At 34.7% G+C, this 21,039-nt stretch overlaps 1 protein-coding gene across 29 annotated transcripts in view; it reads right to left on the reverse strand.

Moving 5' to 3' along the window:
* LOC122712573 (calcium/calmodulin-dependent protein kinase type II alpha chain) overlaps positions 1-21,039 on the reverse strand; it is a 138,468-nt gene that overhangs the window by 49,115 nt on the left and 68,314 nt on the right. For 19 of the 29 annotated variants that reach the window (XM_043932309.1, XM_043932311.1, XM_043932308.1 and 16 more), the window contains exons 4-10: positions 17,983-18,037; positions 16,876-17,014; positions 15,670-15,772; positions 12,280-12,458; positions 11,771-11,893; positions 11,590-11,673; positions 2,565-2,625 (exon numbers count right to left, since the gene is read on the reverse strand). In XM_043932309.1, the coding sequence (XP_043788244.1) occupies positions 2,565-2,625; positions 11,590-11,673; positions 11,771-11,893; positions 12,280-12,458; positions 15,670-15,772; positions 16,876-17,014; positions 17,983-18,037 (744 nt within the window). The remainder of the gene's footprint in view (positions 1-2,564; positions 2,626-11,589; positions 11,674-11,770; positions 11,894-12,279; positions 12,459-15,669; positions 15,773-16,875; positions 17,015-17,982; positions 18,038-21,039) is intronic. The other 10 variants (XM_043932310.1, XM_043932325.1, XM_043932316.1 and 7 more) reach the window with 1 other exon arrangement.

Consider the following 21,039-nt stretch of genomic DNA (forward strand, 5'->3'; position numbering starts at 1 on the left):
GGAAAAAAAGTGGGGCACGGGTGTTGCGTGTTTCTCGCATTTCGCCGATTTCTCGTTGATAGAATAGAGGCGCTACAGAGTGATCAGCAATACTAAACGCACAATAATCATTCGTAGGCGTTATTCGTCAGTGGACCTAAACAGTTGTTACACGATACGGTTACACGATATACACGGTAAACGGATATTATAGCTCCCTCCTCTGTATTGTGTTTTCATATCCAACGAATTTCGCGAAGGAAGATCGGTCGAATTAAAAATTTTTTTTAAATACGACACACCAATATTGCTATAAGCAAAAAAATTCATAGAAGAGAACATTTAAAAAAAATAAATAAATAAATAAATAAAATTTTTCCCGGATTCTTACTAAAAATTCGAATTAAAAATTTAATTTCACAGAGACTCTTCGTTTTAGTTTGTATTCCCAATTGTACATTGCGCATAGAAATACAAATTAAAATTGCATTAATCAACTTAACAATTCAACGATAAAATGCAAATTATAAATCGTGGATTAAAAAGAGTAAAGAAATTAATTTTTCCTCGTCCTAAAATCCAATATATATCGATTCATAAATGAAACGATTCATAAGAAAGAGAGAGAAAGAGAGATACAGAGATAGAGAGAGAGAGAGAGAAAAAAAAAACGTAAGAAACAAACTGATGAAAATGAATGAATATGATCGACGATTCCTCGCTGATCCACTTTTTTTTTTTTTCTACATCTCGTTTTACATATCATTGCACGATATTCTACTTCTACTATTCCTTTCCACGATTGTCCAAAGAGACACTTTGACACTCCGCCAATCCAACTTTTTTTACTTTGGGGGGGGGGGGGGGGGAATAATAATGCGAATTTTCGAAGCATGAATCTGATGATCTTTGATGAGGAGAAAACTGCTTGAGTCCACTGTGACGACGATTCGCGTTACCCAGAACTTTCCAATGCTGATATTGTCGTCCTCTTTTCAATTGTATTAAAAAGGGGGGAGGGGGGAGGGTGGGAAATGGATACGATCGTCATTCTAAGAGAGACATTAACACGATGCAATTTCTGGATAACGCAGCACAGTCCTTGCAGGATATGAGGTGCGAGCCAAGTGCATCGACTATGAGTATAGTTCACGACGTGTGAAATGAGAATATATCATGATTGTTAATTAATTAAATCGGAGCAAGCGAGGATGAAATTTGTCGAATGAGCGACAATATATATAGAGAAAGAGATTTGATTGAAATCGTGAGGATTTTTTTTTTTTTTTTTTTTTTTTTTTGAAAGAAGATGGCATCATCAAATTTTATGGACGTCGATGAGGATACGAATCAAGAAAAGAATAAATTTCACCTCGCTGCTCGGTTTGTCTCCTGATTTTTTACAAGGATAAACGAAATTTAATGGCTCTCTAATTCGTTTGGTGCACGAGCAGGAATGATATCTGGTGCTTCACCTCGTGGATCATTTTCAGAATTTCGTCTCGCCATCTTGACCGATTAATCAATTTATCAATGAATACCATTAATTGAAATAAATACTTCTTAAAACAAAATACGAAGAGGAATTGTACGAGGCGTTGTACACTGATCTTATTAACGAATTTAAAATTCCTCTTTCTTTTTTCCATCTAATTTCGTCGTATTTTCATCGTAAGAAACTTAAAAGAAAGAAAGAAAAAAAAAAAAAGAAAAAACATACAGAGAATAAAGCACAACAGTTATTTCCCTTCCAGGCAAAAAGAGAAATAGAAATAGAGCCCTTTTAGAAATAGAGCCCACTTTTCGACCATTTTTTTGTCCCCAACTTCGTTAAGTATCCTTCACCCTTTACCCTTTTCTTTTTTTTTTTTTTTTTTCTTCTTTTCGTCCACGAAAACTCGAGTTCCACGAGAAAATCAGTGCGTAACACCTCGGTCCCTTGGTTAAACCCCGCCATTGTCAACCACGCCTCGTAAACACTCGCGTTTCCGTCCCTCGAAGACAAAGAGGGATAGGGGATTGCGTTGTGACTCGAGTTGTTGAAGGTAGATAGTGGGTCTCTTAATAAGCGAAATAAAAGTACGCGGTTGGCCACGTCGTGAAGCACCTCTTGAAAAAAACGAAAGGGCTGATGAACAGATCCTTTATGTAAATACATATATATATATATATATATATATATATGTATACATATATATATATATATATATATACAAGAGAAGAAGGAGAATTTATTAACAAGAAAACATGGGATGAAGAGTCGAGGTGGGTATTCTTTTTTTTATGGGTTATGAATTCTGGAGAAAGATACATATATATATATAAAGTAGAGAAAAAGACAGAATTACGTAGAAAGTCGTAGAAAGTCATAGAAAGAGAAAGAAAGAGAGAGAAAGAGATATAAAATCGAGGGAGACGTGGTGGTTAAAAAGAGACAGAGGGTGTGTCAGAGAGAAGAGAGAGAGAGAGAGAAAGAGAGAGAGAGACACAAGGGGGAGGGGGTTGGGCGTAAAAATTTAATGGGAGATATAAAAGTACTGTCTGTCGTGGTCCATGAAGCGCTGAAGAGGGCCGGAGGTACTTACCCTGTGCATCATACTTACTGGAAAAGTTCCTCGTCGCCAACATCGTCGTCAGAATAGCGCCCTGCGGACAAGAAAAGAGTACAGGCCACGGATTATTCTATGTTGCATCTTAATCGAGAGCGAAGGAAGCAAGAAATAACGACTCTGTTTAAACTCTCGGGCGGCCAAGGGAACCCAGACATATTGGACGAAAAGTTAATCGCCCGAGAATGAACTTTGTTCAAAATTTGTTTCGAAATTTCATTGCTTCATTTATTAATCAATTCTAATCCCTTTGTTTCTTCTTTATTTATTATCGTGTACTTGGTTCTGAATAATAGATTTGGAATTAGAGATAATAATACAATATATATATATATCCTTTAATTTCGCGTTTTTCTTGAGAAACTTTATCAAGATGATACGTTAAAACATGACCGAATCAGCGAAACACTTCTAAAATAACGCGCTGTAAGCATTTTCGATGCTTCAGAATTGAGAAACACGAGAGAACGAACGAAATCCAAGTAGGAATACGCACAAGTACTCGTAACCCAATCCTTACCGCTTATCTCAGCTGATAATCGACGATAAATTTCACTTTTTCTAATTACGCAAATTTCCGAGAAAAAGCAAGGAAGAAGAAATCACCAAATACTATTAATTTCATTCTCGCGCAATAATTTATTATTACCAACTCCATCACGATCCAATCGTGTTATCACGAATAATGTGTAAAATTTATATTTCGAACAATTGGAATAATTGAATTCTTAAGGAAGGCTAAAAATTTCAAATGCCTTCGTTTAATCACCATCATCATCTTTGATAATAGTACACACCGAAAAATAATAATAATTTTATCTATCACGTCTTTACTTTTATAATTCAACGTAATATACGATGAAAATGTTTCCTTATCTTTAAATAATACCTAACCAAGAATTTCAGAAGAGTATCTATCATTCAGATACCATTCGAGAAACATTTTCAGACACGCTACTTTGAATCGTAGATACTCGTCCTCAGATTGAATCGAATTAAAATAACGAGCGTTTCTATACTACGCGTGAAATTCGACGAAAATTTACTTACTTACGTAAGACTCTATATCACTAACCCTGTCTCTCGATTCGAATATCGTCCAATATCAAAAGAGAAACTTCAAAGCTCGGCGTTGAAAGATTTTCGAATATTGCGAATCACGAACGTTTCGTCAATCTCTCGAACGATTCACACGTGTTGTACACGCGCGCGAGACGGGCACATACGCACACATACAAACGAAACCGAAGCCTCGTTCAACTCGGCTTCTTTGTACGTGGCTGATGGCACTTCCGGTCGTCGCTATTGCACGTTATTACGTCGACCGAACTTTAGACTCTCTCGATCTGCCCGCGCGACGACAATTCCACCTTCTATTCTACAAAGATGAATATTCCAAAGGTGGAATTAACAATTGACCGTTTATAATCCTCCCTCCCTCCAAGATTCGTCTTTTATCTATAAATTAAACGCCTCGTGTCGCGCGATATTGCATCGAGATCGTGTCCTTCGTGGCATTAAAAGATAAAAGAGGCGGATAATATTACACGGTTTGTATTATATTATTCATTATTATTATTATTATTATTATTATTATTACTCGAGTTCCGCCAGATGGGCATCTTTCATTATGCACGTTCTCCAACTCGATATATACCTCGATAATTTCAATTTATATATTGGGAAAATTGAAGATGGAATATTGGTTTCTTTTCTTTTTTTTTTTTTTTCTTCTTTTAATCGCTACCTACGTGATTACTCGACGACTCGTGCGGATAGTAGTAGAGAGGGGAAATCGATTAGAGATCATCCTTCCGATTTCTTATTTTTATTTATGAGCAAATGAGGTTGCTTATTTATTCTCTCTCTTTACATATATTGCGTATAAGAATTCGCGCTCGTTCGCGTTTAAGTCTTTTTTAAATCTACATTTCGTAATATCGTTCTTGTATCGCTTCGTTTAACGCAAATTTAAATTACTTGTAAAAAAAAAAAAAAAAAAATGCGTAAAATATATCTTTCCACTTTCTTTGTTTTGCGTTCGTTTGAATTTAGAATTTACTCTTTCAAAGAAGATCCTCAGGATATAATATAATAAAGATGAGAACTTGATATAAAAAAAGATTCCTTCCATTCCGTGGAATGTACTTTTTTAACGATGAATATTTCGATATTATATTCTCTCTCTTTGAATTTTTCTTTCTTTCTTTTTTTTTTTTTTTTTTTTTTTTTGAGGAATTGATATCCACGTATGCGTAACAATTGACCTTGAACGATATTGCAAATGACCTTCGACTATACTCCTCGCCACACATATTCGAATAACAATGAAGAAATATGATTTTCTCTTACACAAGTTCTTCCTCTTGCAGGAAAAAGAAATAAATCCATTTCGCAGATTCATACAAATTCGATCCTTCGAAAATCTTACGCGAGCATCAACGCGAAGTCTCTCCACAATGAAAATTAAATATACGTTCATTCCTGCGAATCAAACGACGAAATAACAAAATTAGATTAAAATTACAACGAAGGGACGAATTCCTCCTCGAAAACGGATACGCGTAGAATTGGCGGCAAATACGAATGAGGTAAAGCAAACATCGCTAATAAGAGTCGATACATCGCGTCCGACGTTATCGGTCGAGCATCCAGAAAATATTTACGACAAATATTTGCCCGCAGAACAATCGATTTCGATTAAAGGCACGTTTCTATTTTCGTGACACGCACGCGGCGTGTATTTAAATTTCGATTATCAAAATACGGTTCTGGTAATGGAGGCTCCCCCTCTTTCCTCCTCCTCCTCCTCCTCCATCTTCCCTATTAAATATTCATGCACAGCACCGTTTCTTTACAAATCGTAAGGCTACGGACCGCGCGTGTGATAAACGAGAATCAATTCCAATTCGTTTAATTGGAACAATTTCCACGGATTAACTCGATGGAGCGCTGTTGCGATGTGATATCGTATGTGCGTTGAATTCTTTTTCTTTTTTTTTTATTTCTTTTGTCCGAGTACATTTCGAGCAAAAAGTATATAAGGAGTAGTTGTTGAAACGAAACTACGTTTCTTCAAGATTAATTTCAATGGATTATAATATACATGGAAAATATTATGTTGAAAATAATCCTCGAAACTCGCATTGATCGTTTCAAGTATTAATTTTCTGCGTAAGAAAAAAAAGAAAAAAAAAAAAATTAGAAACAAATTCATTTCTGAAAAAAAATAAATTTCTTCTCGTTATCCTTTATGATTTCTCGTTATATTTTATGATTAAATGAATAAACTAAGCTTCCAATTGTTGCAATTCGTTGTATCTTTGATTGAAAATTGTATTTATTCTAGATTGTTCTTCACGAAATATTCGAGATTCGTAAATGTTAAAGTATGAAACTATTAAATTTTCCATGTAATTATACTCACGCTTTATTTTCCTCTACGTATATACGTATATAAATGTATTCTGTGATTCTTTTTTTTTTTTTTTTTTCATGAAATAAGTATATACATTCGTTTAAATTAACATTTCTCCCTCGATGCGAGATACAAAAGATATTAATTGTAAAATATTCGTGAAACCGTGAATATAACGTATACAGAATTACATTAACTTTTATGTAAACCAATTATTTCGGTTAAAGTGAAAAGCAAATGTGACATTTAAATTACAGAAGCGTATTTAACTCTTCTCGAAATGTTGTCGATCCATGAATTCTGACGATTCTTCGAAAATCCAAATAAAACCACGAATTTCAAATTTTTCCCAATTTCATTTCTGCCTGTATTGCGTATCGGTATTTCGAAATAACAATTTCTCTCGAAACGATGGATAATCTAATATGTTAAATTAGAGCAACATATTTACTCCTGTTAAAAAAAAAAATTCAAATTCCACGAAATCCGTAAACTTATCAAAAAAAAAAAAAAATCGTGAAACATTCGCATTAATATTTTTTGGAGACGGAAAAATTTTCTCCATTATCTCTTCCTTTCATCGAGAAATCCATCCAGAAAGAGAATTACTCTTACTCGTGAAAAATACTCTTCTCTTTGATTGCATCGCCATAATCCGAGTAATAATTTCGCCGTGGTTAGAATTAAAAATCGATCTCTCGTAATTAACGCGTGAAAATCTTCTAAAAGCAATTCCCTTCTTCGTCGTCAAAGGAAAACAAGAGATTATATACCTTTCGAGGATCTAAAACAAAAATATCGGTTGAGGTTTATTTATCAAAGGAAAGTGCGTCGTTATAAACCTCGATCGTGTATAATAGATAAGCTCGAGACAAAGTTTTATGTTTATTTTGATCTCTAGAAGAGTCTACACGCGTCTACGTGTGTGAATTACATTAACAACTAAGCAAAAAGAAAAAGTGAGGAAAGGAGAAAAGTCTGACAGAGGATTGGTTACAAGTTCGAGTGTTTCTTTTTCAGCGATGAAAAATGGGAGGGAGGGAAGATAGAATGGAATTACTATGTTCCAGCTTCGACAGTTCTCGTGACGATTGAACAAACTCGTGGAGATTGAACAACTCGTCGTTTAATAATCCTTGTTCGAGCCAAGAACTTGGCTTTTCCTATCCCCCGTTCCCTTCTCCTATTTCTTCAATGTTTTAAGTTTGAAGATCCTGTTTCGAAAATTTTTGAAAATTAAAAACATTCGATCGGTTATTTAACAATTTTTGAAATTTTCTTGCAAGGAACTTTAGATTTTTGTCACGTCCTATTGATGTTCGTTTCAATTTTTTCTTTTTAAATTTTAAGGTGGAATTAACGATTAATGATTGGTAAAAGGATATGGGTACCTCAAATGGAACGGTGGCTTCCTTTTGCCTGCACAATCCGAATTTATTCTTCAATGCTTTCATATTTGACACTCTCGGCACACTTTCTCTCTTCGATAAAATTCCAACTCCAGTAATTTTTTAATCTCAATACACGATTTCCATTACATTTTGCACGAAAGATCACGAAAGGTAATAATGGTAATAACGTCTCTTGGAATGGAATTGGAGATAATTCCAAATAAATTAGGGAACTAAATATATTTCCATATCTAATATCTAAATCAATTATTATTATTTCCAACGTTATTACACAACAAGATCTTCCCTAAATTAAACAAATAAAATAATTAAAAAAGAAGAATTAAAGAGAGAATTAACTGCCAATTCTCAAGCTAAATTAGCTCGATTAATGATCCACCTTTCGTTATACCATTACTTAATTATACTCGATCCTAAGCAAAGAAACCGAAATGGCATCAATAACCCTCCTCTAATTGCCAATATCCTAATCACCAAGTCGCACAACCAACGATTTCATTAAACGTGATTGCTCTCTCGGTCACGAAATCGTTATTAATGCCATCGAGGGAAACGCGTTCCTTTAATTGAACCACCACCGTCACGAATCACCAAAGAAGTAACGCACGAAAAACTTTCGTCCGTTTCCAAATGTAATATTAAATTCGAGCGTTAATTGCGTTTCGGTTTAATGGAACGATCGCGTGATTGAATGGTTCGTTCTTCGGATAAGATCGAGATTTTCGAACGAAAAAAAGGGTTCCAAGGGGATTTTATTTACACACATTGGTGGATTAATAATTGGTTGCTTGATTCTTGGTTAACATGGACTTGGAATCTTTGAGAATGCGAATTTAATAAATGTAAACTTTGAATGTAAAAAGCAACGTATTTTAATATTTGTTTTCACTTCCATGATATAATTATGCGTAACAATGATGTATTAAATTTCTACAATTGGAATTACAATTGATTAATTCTCCCTTTAATTCTTCTTCTTTTTTAATTATTTTATTTGTGAAAAGTAACGATAGACAAGTAAAATAACAATTTATAATTTGACAGAGATTAAGAATTTAAGAAGAATAAAAATGAAATAGAATTATCTCATTCGCTTCCAATTTTCCTCAACGTATGAAAAATTAATTCATTAAACACGAATTATAAAATTATAATGAAAACGTAAAAAAGCAAATCCATCTACGGTACAAAATATTTAATGACAAAGATAACAAAATAATGACCCTCCCTCGATCAACTAAATTGCTAAACGCCAATTATTACCATTATCTTATTTATATACATTAAGAAAAAAGAAAAAGGAAAAAATGAAACGAAAAAAAAAAATTACAAGCTGTATAAATAAGATAAAATAAAGAAAAAAAATCACGTTTTAATCGACACTCGAACACTTCTTCCCTCCTTTTCACGAGGTCAGAAACGCGATCATCGAGGTGAAAGAAAATTTCACCGATATTAATATTCGACACCGTACACACAACGATCCACTCAACGAATAACTATATCGTTTTTATTCGATGCCAGCAACGTCCATATCGCACTTGATTCGAACGCACACGATTCGAACGACAATTCGAGCGGCACTGCTCGCAACAGTTGGAATCGCGATAGTCGACCAAGAGACTTTAGGTAGGGGAGTAGGAAATCCACCAATTCCCAATCGAAGAAGGGGCCTATGCCACTTCCAATTCACGCGTTTCGTTATCGCGAATGTGTTTTGAAAGGGCGAGATGTGAAACGAGATTTTCGAATGTTGATTAAAAAATATAAAAACCAAACCGATTCCGATTTTCTTTTTTTCCCCGTTTAAAAGTGAAATAAATTTTTGTGTGAAATATTATTATTATTATTATCGGTGAATAATTATCAGAAATAAGGATTTTATTGTGCGATTTTTATATATCTGCGAAACTAGATTTAGTAAATTTTGTAGAGATTTGAAATAATAATCTTTTTTTTTTCTTTTGAAAAGCGTAAAACGATTGAATATCAGGAATGATTTTTTTTAAATATCGAAGTTATTGGGTAATTTTACAACGAATAATAATTATGATTCAAATTTAAAACAAGAAAAAAATACGTACGAGTGTTTGTTGATAGATAGGAAGATGGATCGATTGTTCGCACAGTAGCAAAAGAGGATCATGAGGAAAATGGTGACGTAAGGTGGAAGACAAAGCGAACTCAATTTCGAGTTTCCTCTGACCAGTTCGCCACGTAGTTCTACACAAGGTATAAATGGGAGCCGATGGTTAAACGCTAAACATCGGTTTATCCTGACAGAGGCCCATAGCGACTATAGATCATTTAACGGGCTGGCGCACCTTAACACTCGACGTCTCGAATCGAAACTTGCGTGTAACTAGTTAACCGGAGTTCCGCTACAACACGTTGCCCGGCGGAATTTCCGTTGTTAATCGAGAAACTCGCGACACCGTATTCCACCCTCTAATTACTGCTCCTTCGTGGACACAGCCTCCTGTAATATTATCGTTTTATTCGTGCTACTGGATAGAAATTGGAAATGTGAACTGATCGGTTGTTTTATATTTTTATTCTTTTCAAATATCTTGAAAAGAGAAAATTTTAAGTGTAAATTTTATTACGATATAAATATAAACGTTTTCGATTGGATTTTATTAATTTTTTGAAAAACTGGAGGTTGTTCGAAAGGAAAAGAAAAAAGGTGAAATTATTTTGAATTAAGAAGAATCTTTTATATCAATTCTCTTTCTAATAAACGTTATTTATCGCGTAATCTAGAACTCGATTAAACTCTATTAAAATTTGGAAAATTTTAACGGTTGTAACATCGAAGATAGTGACTTCCGGTAAACGAGTGAACGATCGTTGAAAGCGCGGAATCTTGCTCTTTAAAATGCCTTTTTATTTATTTCGATACGACTTCTAGTTTCCAAGATATCATCGTACAAGCAAAAGGATAATTTTAAATCGTTTACCTTAAATCCGATTAAAATTAAGAAAATTTTAAACCGCTATAATTTCGAAGATAACGACTTCCGGTGGACGAGTGAACGATCGTTAGAAGCGGAGAACCTTTCCCTTTAAAACGCTTTTTTGTTTATCTCGATACGACTTCCGGTTCCCGAAATATCATCGCGTAAAGAAAATGTAATTTTTAATCCTTTACCTTAAACTCGATTAAAATTAGAAAAACTTTGAACCGCTATAACTCCGAAGATAGTGACTTCCGGTGGACGAGTGAACGATCGTTAGAAGCGCGGAATCTACCCCTTTAAAACGCTTTTTTGTTTATCTCGATACGACTTCCGGTTCCCGAAATATCATCGCGTAAAGAAAATGTAATTTTTAATCCTTTACCTTAAACTCGATTAAAATTAGGAAAACTTTGAACCGCTATAACTCCGAAGATAACGACTTCCGGTGAACGAGTGAACGATCGTTAGAAGCGGGGAACCTTCCCCTTTAAAACGCTTTTTCGTTTATCCCGATACGACTTCCGGTTCCGAAGATATCGTCGTGTAAAGACAAACGTAATTTTTAATCGTTTACTATTTCTATTCTTGTTTCTTATTCGGATCTCTCGTTCGCACCTCGCCTCACTGACCTATCCCAACTCTAGACGAGCGACAGACGCGATTCTTGCTTACTACGCATTTCCAGGAAAAAAATGTAGGTCACTGGGTCGCGGACTCATTCATTATTTTTGTAAACGTATGACCGCTTTGAATCCTTATATCTCGGCAACGAATTGAGATATCGGGATAAAACAAAAAGGGATTTCAATGGCATGTTTTCCTCTATTTTTTTAAATGGATTTTGATGATAAAATTTTTAATTTTTTCTCACGTTTTTTTACATGAAAAATCAAAGTTTCATTTGTCACTTTACAATTATAAATGCAACGGTTTGTTATAATGATATAAAATATAAATATAAAATATAAAGGATATAATTTAGCATGCTTTTTTTATACAATTTGACATATTTTGCCTATGTTAATTAAATATTTTATCTACGTAAAAATTAATAATCTAACAATAACTAATATTTTATTATATGATTATCAGTAACATCTTAAGACAAAGAATAAAATGATATGAGTACGAGTAAAAGAATGCTAATTCTCGAATCTAAAAAGACTTGAAAAGAGTCTATTTATAAAGAGGAATGAAAATCTAGTACTTACTTTTAATTTGCGCCTTGCGTTGAATTTCTTCAAGCAATCCACAGTCTCTTGTCTGTGGACAACGGACGCGACACGTTCACGTTGCTGTAACACAATAAGAAGAAGAAAAATTGTTACGTTAATCATCGAAGACGTTTTTCAAGTGATATATAAATAATTTCACGAGATTGATTTCACTTACGCAGATCCATGGGTGCTTCAATGCCTCGCTGGCGGTGATCCTTTTGCTTGGGTTCACCGTCAGCATCTGATTGATTAGGTTCTTGGCTTCCGGCGTGACGGTGTCCCATTCTGGGCTTGGATACTGCGCCAATAAATTAAACGAATGATTCGTCGATAAACGATGTAAAAGTCGATCGATCGAAATGCGAAATTAATTTATTTTATTTATCTAATTTATTAATATAATTTTATTCGAATTAAGTTAAATCATTGATAATTTCGATCGATCCATAAATAATTTATTACACACTCGATTTATTATAATTCTGAAATTTAATTCTGAAATAATATTGTATTTGTACAATTAAACAACAGGAAGAAAAATTTTCTTTCAAATCCGCAGCGAGAATGGAGAGGAATTTTTCGAAAAGAAAAAAAAAAAAATTGAACGATATAAAAAGTCGATCGCAATCGAATCGAAGGAAGATTTCTTAGGGAATCGACTCGATAGAGGCAGCTGATTCTTACGTCGTACGATCCGGCCTTGATCTGCGCGTACAATCGATGCTGATCCTCGTCCCAGAATGGCGGATAACCGACCAGAAGGATGTAAAGAATGACACCGCACGCCCAGATGTCGACTGGCTTGCCGTATGGCTCTTTCTTGAGGACTTCCGGGCTGAGGTAACCGGGCGTCCCAGCGAAACCTTTTTATACGAGATTATCAGAGGTCACTCTCCACGTATATTTTTTCGTACAAATATTAGATGGAATTTTCTTAATTCTTTCTTTCTACAACAATAATTGATAAAAGTGCAATTTTCGTGGGATAAAATATTTTACTTTACAGATTGTAAGAAATTTAAATATCGTATTCGCAATATTTTAAGAGAATATTGCGCGAAATTTTAGCGAAATAATTTCGAAAATAACGGACTGGTGAATACTTTACAAATATTTTCCATACAAATTGTATCACGATTCAGCGATTGGAATATTTTATCCCTGAGATTAAAAGTTAGAAAAAAAAAAAAAAATTTCGTTTAAACGAAGGAAACGATATTTTTTTCTTAACTGTTGACGATATTGGATGCACTTTGAAGAAGAAAAAAAATTCTAAAAAGAACAGAAAAGTTTGAGACGAGGAAATTTCGGTTCGCAACGAAGAAAATCGATGGTAATTTCCCGAGAATAGAGAAAATCGAAGCTAATCTCGTTGCTAACTATATTTTCTACTATGGCTCACACAGAGTCGGCCATTACTAAGTCTTGGAACTTTCTACGATCCAAGTTTCGAATTTCCCGCGTATGATGCGGAAACCACGGCCCCGGCCAAATCAGAATGTCGAGGGAATTTCGAGCTGTCGAGAACGGAAACGAATATCAGCTAGTTTCAAACTGATAGACGAGTCGAGGATGAAAAGGAGGTTGTTTCACAGATTCTCGGACATCAAAATCATTTCGATTCGTTGATATATTCCCCGATATATTTATCAAGAGAAAAATACAACTTTTTACCCCCTCGTCTCTTTCTAAATATTATTTTAAAAATCGAAGGAGGGAAAATTCAATCAACGAAGAATTAAATTACCTTTTAACTGTTTTCTTTTTTTATTTATATCTTTAAGTAAAAACATAAAGATATATTTCTCGAATCGTTATCATCAAACATTACAAATACGAAAAAGATGTTTAATAAAATGTTTAACAAAAAAAATTAATCGACGAACGAAAATGCGTACGTTCGAATACGTATTTTCACACTCGTTTCGAACACTTTTCTCTACTTTTCAATTTTCCTTCTTTTTTCTTTTTTTTTTTTTTTTTTTTTTGAAACAAAACACGCGAGAAGACTATTCCAACCGCGCATCGTCTCGATCCGACCTCGATTGTTAGATCCGTGGAAAACAACATTCAATCTCCCGAACAATATGGAGGAATCTCAGAGGGCAAAGGGAGCGCAGAATTTTCCGGTTTGATCCGGGCCGTGGTACGGTTCTTTGACCGCAAACACAATACAGAAAATCTCCCAGGTGGGGTGGGGAGAGGGGAATCTATTTTGCCTGCGAAAACGCGGAAACTTTTCCAATAGTACGAGGGGAGAGGGAGGGAGGACTTCCTACTTTCCGAGCAAAGTAAAAACAAACGGGAACACCCGGTCGAGGAAGGCGTGACGCGTCGTGCATAGGGTGTTCCATAAATGTGTAGGAAATGTGGTGGAAATCGAGGTGATTTCGAGCAATAATTTCCTTCCCCCCCCCTCCCTCCACTTTCGAAAATAAAATTTTCGTTTCGATTTCGTTAAGTTATTGATGGGATTAATTAAAGGTAGTGTTGGGTACGAGATGCGATCGAGTTTCGAACAAACAAATATCGAAATATCAAGAGATCGTCGAATCGAGGAAAATATTATATATAATATTATATATCTTATCAATTGTCGTTCGATCTGTTTGAACAAAATTGTACATGTGATGAAGTTGAAACGAAAATTTTTTGCAAAGTTGGTTGGAAATCATCTGGACAATTTCTAGTGAAGTTTCTGTATTTTTTTGGGACACCCTACACAAATGGAACGTTGCACGTTGACACTCGTTCCCCTTTTCAGCGTTCGACGCGGGAAAAAGGGAATCGGGAAAATGAAGGGAGACGTCGAATTCGAGCGAGCAACACAGTTAAAGCGAAAAAAGAGGGATAGGAGATAAACAGGGAGAGAAGAAATTTTATTTCTGGAAAACTTCACGTCATTGCGGAAATGCAAACGGATTCTAAATAAACCGAGTCCTTGGCGATTCGTCGACCTGTAAACCAGGTTTTCTATCACTTTTTGCTCTTTTTTTTTTTTTTTTTTTTTTTTATTCCGACGCTATTTGACATAGATTATCGAGCTCGTGGCATGAATCGAAAGGGATTCATCGTATCAAGAAATAAAAAATTTTCAAAGGAGAGGAAGACAAGATATCTCTTGGGGAGAAATATTCTTGAAAAATTCAATCTTATCTAAAATGCGGTTCGCGTGAAACACTTGATCCGAAGAAATTGAATTTTTTAAAGCAATACCGCAAAAAATATCGTAAAATAAAAAGGAAGAAGAATATTTGAATATTTCTTATATACTTCCTCAGAAAACTTCAAATCATCATCGATATTTTTCGAAACGGGGGAAAAAATTATAGTGGAATTTATTCTCTCCACTAAATCTATTCCATTTCTCGGAAAAAGGGAAGAAGAAGAAAAATAATAATATATCTGAATCGATTTCGAAAAACGATATTTGCAAATTATAAACAATATTATGCTTATGTATATATCGTTGTATCTGTACTCCTTCCTTCTCGTAACGCGTTTTTTATTTAAAATATTCGCAATTGTCACTATATAATTAATTTATAATTATATTTATACAAAATCAATTTATTAAACGATAATACGACTTACTTTCGCGACGAGGAGACAGAAACACGTCCGTTCCGCTCGATGTTTGGAACACGACTCCGTACGAAATCGATATTTTGATTATCAATGTCGACCGTTTGTTGTCGTTTCCTTTTGCCTCGACTCGTAATAACATTACGTTTAAATTCAAAATTTACACGCGAATTTAAAATTATCGAAATTGCAAGTATCCTTACAAGTTTTTACGATCGAGTGAAAAAATCAACATCGATTTTTACCAAATCCACGCAATTTTTAATTGTACAATTGTATAAAAATTGTAAAAAAAAAAAAAAAAAAAAAAAAAATCGAATTCGATCGATTCTGCGTTGATCCTCGACGATCTTTTCAATTTTTTTTTAAGCATCACGGAAGGAAATCCATTTTCCAATTTTCACAATTTTCGCGCGATTATTCGTAATAATAAATTAATGCCACGTTCGAATCTCTATCGTCGTCGAAATTGGAGGAAGGGTTACTTACCGAACCATGCCTGCGCTTCACCCTGCACCTCGATCGCCAATCCAAAGTCCGCTAATTTCACAGCCGCGCCCTTCGCCTTACTTGCGAGGAGTAAATTTTCGGGCTGCAACAGGAAGCAGACTCGTCGACATTCCTGCTCACTCTTCCGACAAACCGTTGCCGTTGTCCTGCATTTTTACGCGGCCATGCTGTAGGTTGATCCACCAACAGGAGATATATACGTGCATGCTTGACACACATTGCGGCTCTACCTTCTACGCTGCGCTGCTTTTCACTCTGTTTTTTTTTTCTTTTTTTTTTTTTTTTTTTCGAAATCGTCTCTTTTCGTTTCCAAACGAAACGCCACTTTTCGTACGGCCGGGGTCTCGCGTTTCTTTCTTTCTTTTTTTTTTTTTCTCTCTCGTTTTCTTTCTCGTTTCCTTTCCTTTCGTCTCTCGGTCGAATTAATCTTATTCCCACGATCTCAAATTTTTTCACGCTTTAGGAAATTTGTCATTCGTTTGCGTCGAATTTTATTTATAAGAAGAGGTGGTGGGGACTGATTTGGCGCGAAATTTGAAAAAGCTCGAGCGATGAATTTTTTCTTTTTTTTTTTNTTTTTTTTTTTTGGAAGAAATATTAATTGGCATAAAATTTTCGGCCACGAGATAAATTGTTGTGTATTCAATTATTACGAATATACGATAAATTATGCGATAATATCAAATGTTGAATTTCGTAGTCTCTAGATTGTAATATAACAAAACACGAAATGCAACAACTTCTTATGACAATATTTTTTAAAATAATAATTCTTACAATTCAGACTATTAAAAAAAGACTATTTAAAAAAAAAAAGTGATGAAATATACTTTCAAAGTATATCTTTGCATTTGGTCGAAAATTTGTTGCCCAATGTTCGTCGAATAATAATTCAAACGAAGATTATTATATCAATGTGAAAAAAAAAAAAAAAGAAGAAGAAGAAGACTCGGAACATTTCCCTATCCATTACATTTCTTTTACCTTCCTTCAATTTTTTTCTTTTTTTTTTTTTTTTTTTTATTTTTTTTAACCCCCTCGTTCCATTCGATCAACGATCCCTAATAAACGTTTATCTGAAAATGTTCGGTTAAACACACTGAACCTTTGCGTTCCCGGTGTACTGGACCCTCTCAAGCATGGCGCTCTCTAGTTCATCCGTGTAACATTCGTTTCTCTACGTACTTTCAGGTCCCTGTGCACAACTCCATTGTGGTGGCAGTGGTGTACGCTTTCCAGGATTTGTTGGATACAGTGAGACGCGTCCGCTTCGCTGTAGAATTCTCGCGCCACGATATCCTCGAACAGTTCGCCGCCGGTCACGCTGGAAATCAAGGAAATCGAGAATCGTTTGAGACGATTTTCTGAGAGGAATTTTCTTCAAAACATTTTCTTTCTTAATCTTTTTCCTTTTTTTTTTTTTTTTGGATTGGAAGAAATTTTTAGAAAAGGAGAAAAAAATTGGAAATTGGAAATTTTTGTTGAAATGAATTTTGAGAAATAGAGAATTTGTGAATGGAAATTTAATCGTGATATTAAATATTTAATATTTAAAGAGGAACGAAAACTCGAAGGATTCTCGAGCTTCGAGTAATTGAATATCAATCGAGGTTGCAATTAAACGCTCTATAAAACGGTGATACTTTCCACTATGGAACATCGATACCTCGCGACCATGCGAGCTCATTAATATGCAAATCAAGAGTGATTTAAATTCACTGGATGGGGGACTGTTCGAATAATTGGCCGGATGACTGGGACAAATTAACAATTATCGGGCAGAATCGCGAGAAAGAGGGAAGAAAGGGAGGGGAGGGGAATACGAAGACATTGATGTAACTTTGCTCCCTCGAAATGTATAATCACATGTTCAGAATTTTGTCGATAAAAATCGGTTAAAAATTACTTTTAATTCGGGCAAAAATTTTTTGAAGAGAAGAAAGATTATTTATTAAAAAAAACTTGTATTAGAATTATTTTAAATAATAAACAATATATAATATGAAATTTTAAAGAAAAGAAACAAGCGATGATATGAAAATCTTTAATAAATAAATAATTCTCGATAGAATATTTGAAAAAGAAATATTGGAAAAAGATATCCACACGTGCTCTTCAATATCATATTTCATTTTCGTAGTATCAAATTTTAAACTTTTTTTTTTTTTATATAAAAATATCACTAAACACGAAATTCAATATATTCCATAGACCTGATTAATTGATTATATATAAATTTATATAATAATTCTCTTCCCTGTGCAATAATTAATATTTCCAAATTTTACTTACAGGTCAAAAACGAGGTAATGATAGTTCTCCTCCTGTATGCTGTCGTGTAATCTCACTGTAACAGAAACGAAGACAAAAACCATAAATTTTTTTAAGATCATCGAATCATCGATAATATAATTTTATAATTTCGACGTAGCGTTAATATTCCAATCATTCGTTCAAGAGAAATTTCGAAATTCCATTTCTCTCTCTCTCTCTCTAACGAAAGAAGCGCGGTTTCGTGGGCAAACGTTTCACACGGAGAATTCGTGAGGATTCGAAGGGAGGATGGAAGGGTTGGATATTCGGAGGGGCGATCGAAGACAAAAACCATGAATTTTTCTAAGATCATCGAATCATCGATAATATAATTTTACAATTTCGACGTAGCGTTAATATTCCAATCATTCGTTCAAGAGAAATTTCAAAATTCCAACTCTCTCTCTCTCTCTCTCTCTCTCTCTCTCTCTCTCTCTCTCTCTCTCTCTCTCTAACGAAAGAAACGCGGTTTCGCGGGCAAACGTTTCACACGGAGAATTCGTGAGGATTGGAAGGACGGAAGGGAGGACGGAAGGGTTGGATATTCGGAGGGGCGATACGCGATCGATACACGAGGGGAGTATCATTTGCATCCGTGGCAGTTTACTCGATCACGACGTTCATTAGGGTCAACGAAGAGACATTCCTCCTCGCGATACAAAGCAATGGTCCGATCGTGGTGGAATCGGGCTTAATTAATGTCAAGTGAGGCCTGGCGCAAGCGAAAATCGACGTCTCCAAGCGTGAAACGTGTTACTTTGTTGGGGAGGGGGGATCAATTAAAACCGGTATTGGTGTTCATGGTGAAACTCTGAAAGCGATTTCCTTTCAGCCTGTTTTCTTTGTCGCGGAAAAGGACGTCGAGAAATTGCGTCGATGCAGAATTCAGAATCGATATGAATTTTTACGCGGAATTTTAGAGGTTTAATTTTCGAAATTTTGGAGAATTAAAAATTCTTTTAATCTCAAGAAGAGTTGTGATTTTGATTTCGAAATATTTAAATAATATGGATATATTCTTTCTAGAAATTTACCGTATTGAAATGTAATCATCTTTTAGAAATGTAAAAATTTCAATATGAAATGAATCGATCAACTCATTAATTTCGAAACTTGAAACATGGAGTTTATAATATGTGAATAATATATGTATTTTTTTATAATTCATAGGTCAAATCGAATCGAAGATATCCTTAAAATAATTTCCTTCGAAATTGCATTTGGAGAAGATGGTCAAAAAGAAAAACCGGCGTATGTATTCGAAATTTTCGGAAGGAGATCTATATTTTTCGAAAATGCGACACGTACAAAATAATTCCTTACGATGCGAAAATAAATGGAAATTGCGCGATAAATTTTTCGCGCCCCATTTCCAATCGTTGAAAACTGAGATCTTAAAGATCCGCGCGCGAATCGAAGATGGATCGCGATCGACGAAGTATCGAGTCGCGTATTACGCTCGTTAAACCGAGTGTAATAAATAGTAACTGGCCGAACGGTTGGGGTCAACTTCCCTATAAATATCGAGCGAAGATCGAGCGAAAAAGTTGGCGCCGTATGGGATGCGCCACGGACTGTTTATGGACGCTAGTTCGAAACGCAAACAAACGATCGCACCAGTGTTGACGGAAGTTGGAAATTTTCGGGAAGTGTTTCGACGAAATGCAATCTTCCATCAAAAATATCAAACCTATCTCTATTTACTACATTAGCCACACTAGCTATATACAACGATTATTTATTTAACGATTTATTTAACGATTATATACGATAAAAAAAAACGTATATTCGCGATTCTCCATTTTTCCATATTAGATTTTGCATGATATAAAAATATAAGACTCGATAAATATTTTCCTATATCGTGAAAATTGGAAAATGGATTTCGTCGTGATGTTTAAAAAATTGAAAAAAATCATCGAGGATCAACGAGAATCGGTCGAATTCGATTTTTTTTGTTTTTTTTTTTCGCTTTTTTTACAATTATGATTATTAAAAATTGCGTGGATTTCGTAAAATCGATGTTGATTTTTTCACTCGATCGTAAAAAATTGTAAGGATACTTCTAATTTCGATAATTTTAAATTCGCGTGTGAATATTAAATTTAAACGTAAGTATTAATGTTATTACGAGTCGAGGCAAAATGAAACGACAACAAACGGTCGACATTGATAATCAAAATATCGATTTCGTACGGAGTCGTGTTCCAAACACCGAGCGGAACGGACGTGTTTCTCTCTCCTCGTCGAAAGTAAGTCGTATTATCGAATTATTTAATAAATTATTTAATTTTCAAATAATTATAAATTAATTATCGTGGCCATTGCGAAAGTTATAAATAAAAAACGCGTTACGAGAAGAAACGAGTATCAGATGCAACGATATTGCACAATATTGTTTATAATTTTTCTAAATTTTCTATAAAAATTCAAAAAAAAAAAATTATAAACAAATTTCTATAACAAAATTCGCAAATATTCCTTTTCGAAATCAATTCAATTACATAATTAAGATGGAATACTCGTTTCACAAGTGTCGAAGTAAAACGAAATTCGTTGTACTTTTAAAAAAAAAAAAAACTCGCAAGAAGAAAAAAAATTTCTCGTTCCCAAAAAATTCTGAGAGGTAATTTCGAGATTTCGGGTGGTCGGTTCGAACACCTTTTTTACACCTTTCGTGTACGAAAAGAGATCTCGGTTGTCACGCACGGCTCGACACCGCGTCTGAAAGCGGGCGAAGAATTTAATGAAAATGGAAGAGATATCGGGGAAGAGGGAAGAAGACACCACCCTCTCACCACCTTTCGAATGATCCTCGAAGCGATTGGGGGGAGGGGAGGAGAGAATAAGAGAAGCCTATCTTCTTTGATATCCTCCACCGATTCCAATAAGGATCAAGATCGAAGAAGGATGTTGGAAACGGCCGTTATTATGGGAATTTTTATCGACGAGGAAGGATGGTGGTGATGGTTTCGATGAATCGAGATAATTTTTCTACGACTGACAAGAACTATCGGTTGTCGTTAGATAAACTTT

This window comes from Apis laboriosa, unplaced genomic scaffold (genome assembly GCF_014066325.1).
Source record: "Apis laboriosa isolate Shangri-la unplaced genomic scaffold, ASM1406632v1 scaffold202_cov151, whole genome shotgun sequence".
Classification (NCBI taxonomy): Eukaryota; Metazoa; Arthropoda; class Insecta; order Hymenoptera; family Apidae; genus Apis; species Apis laboriosa.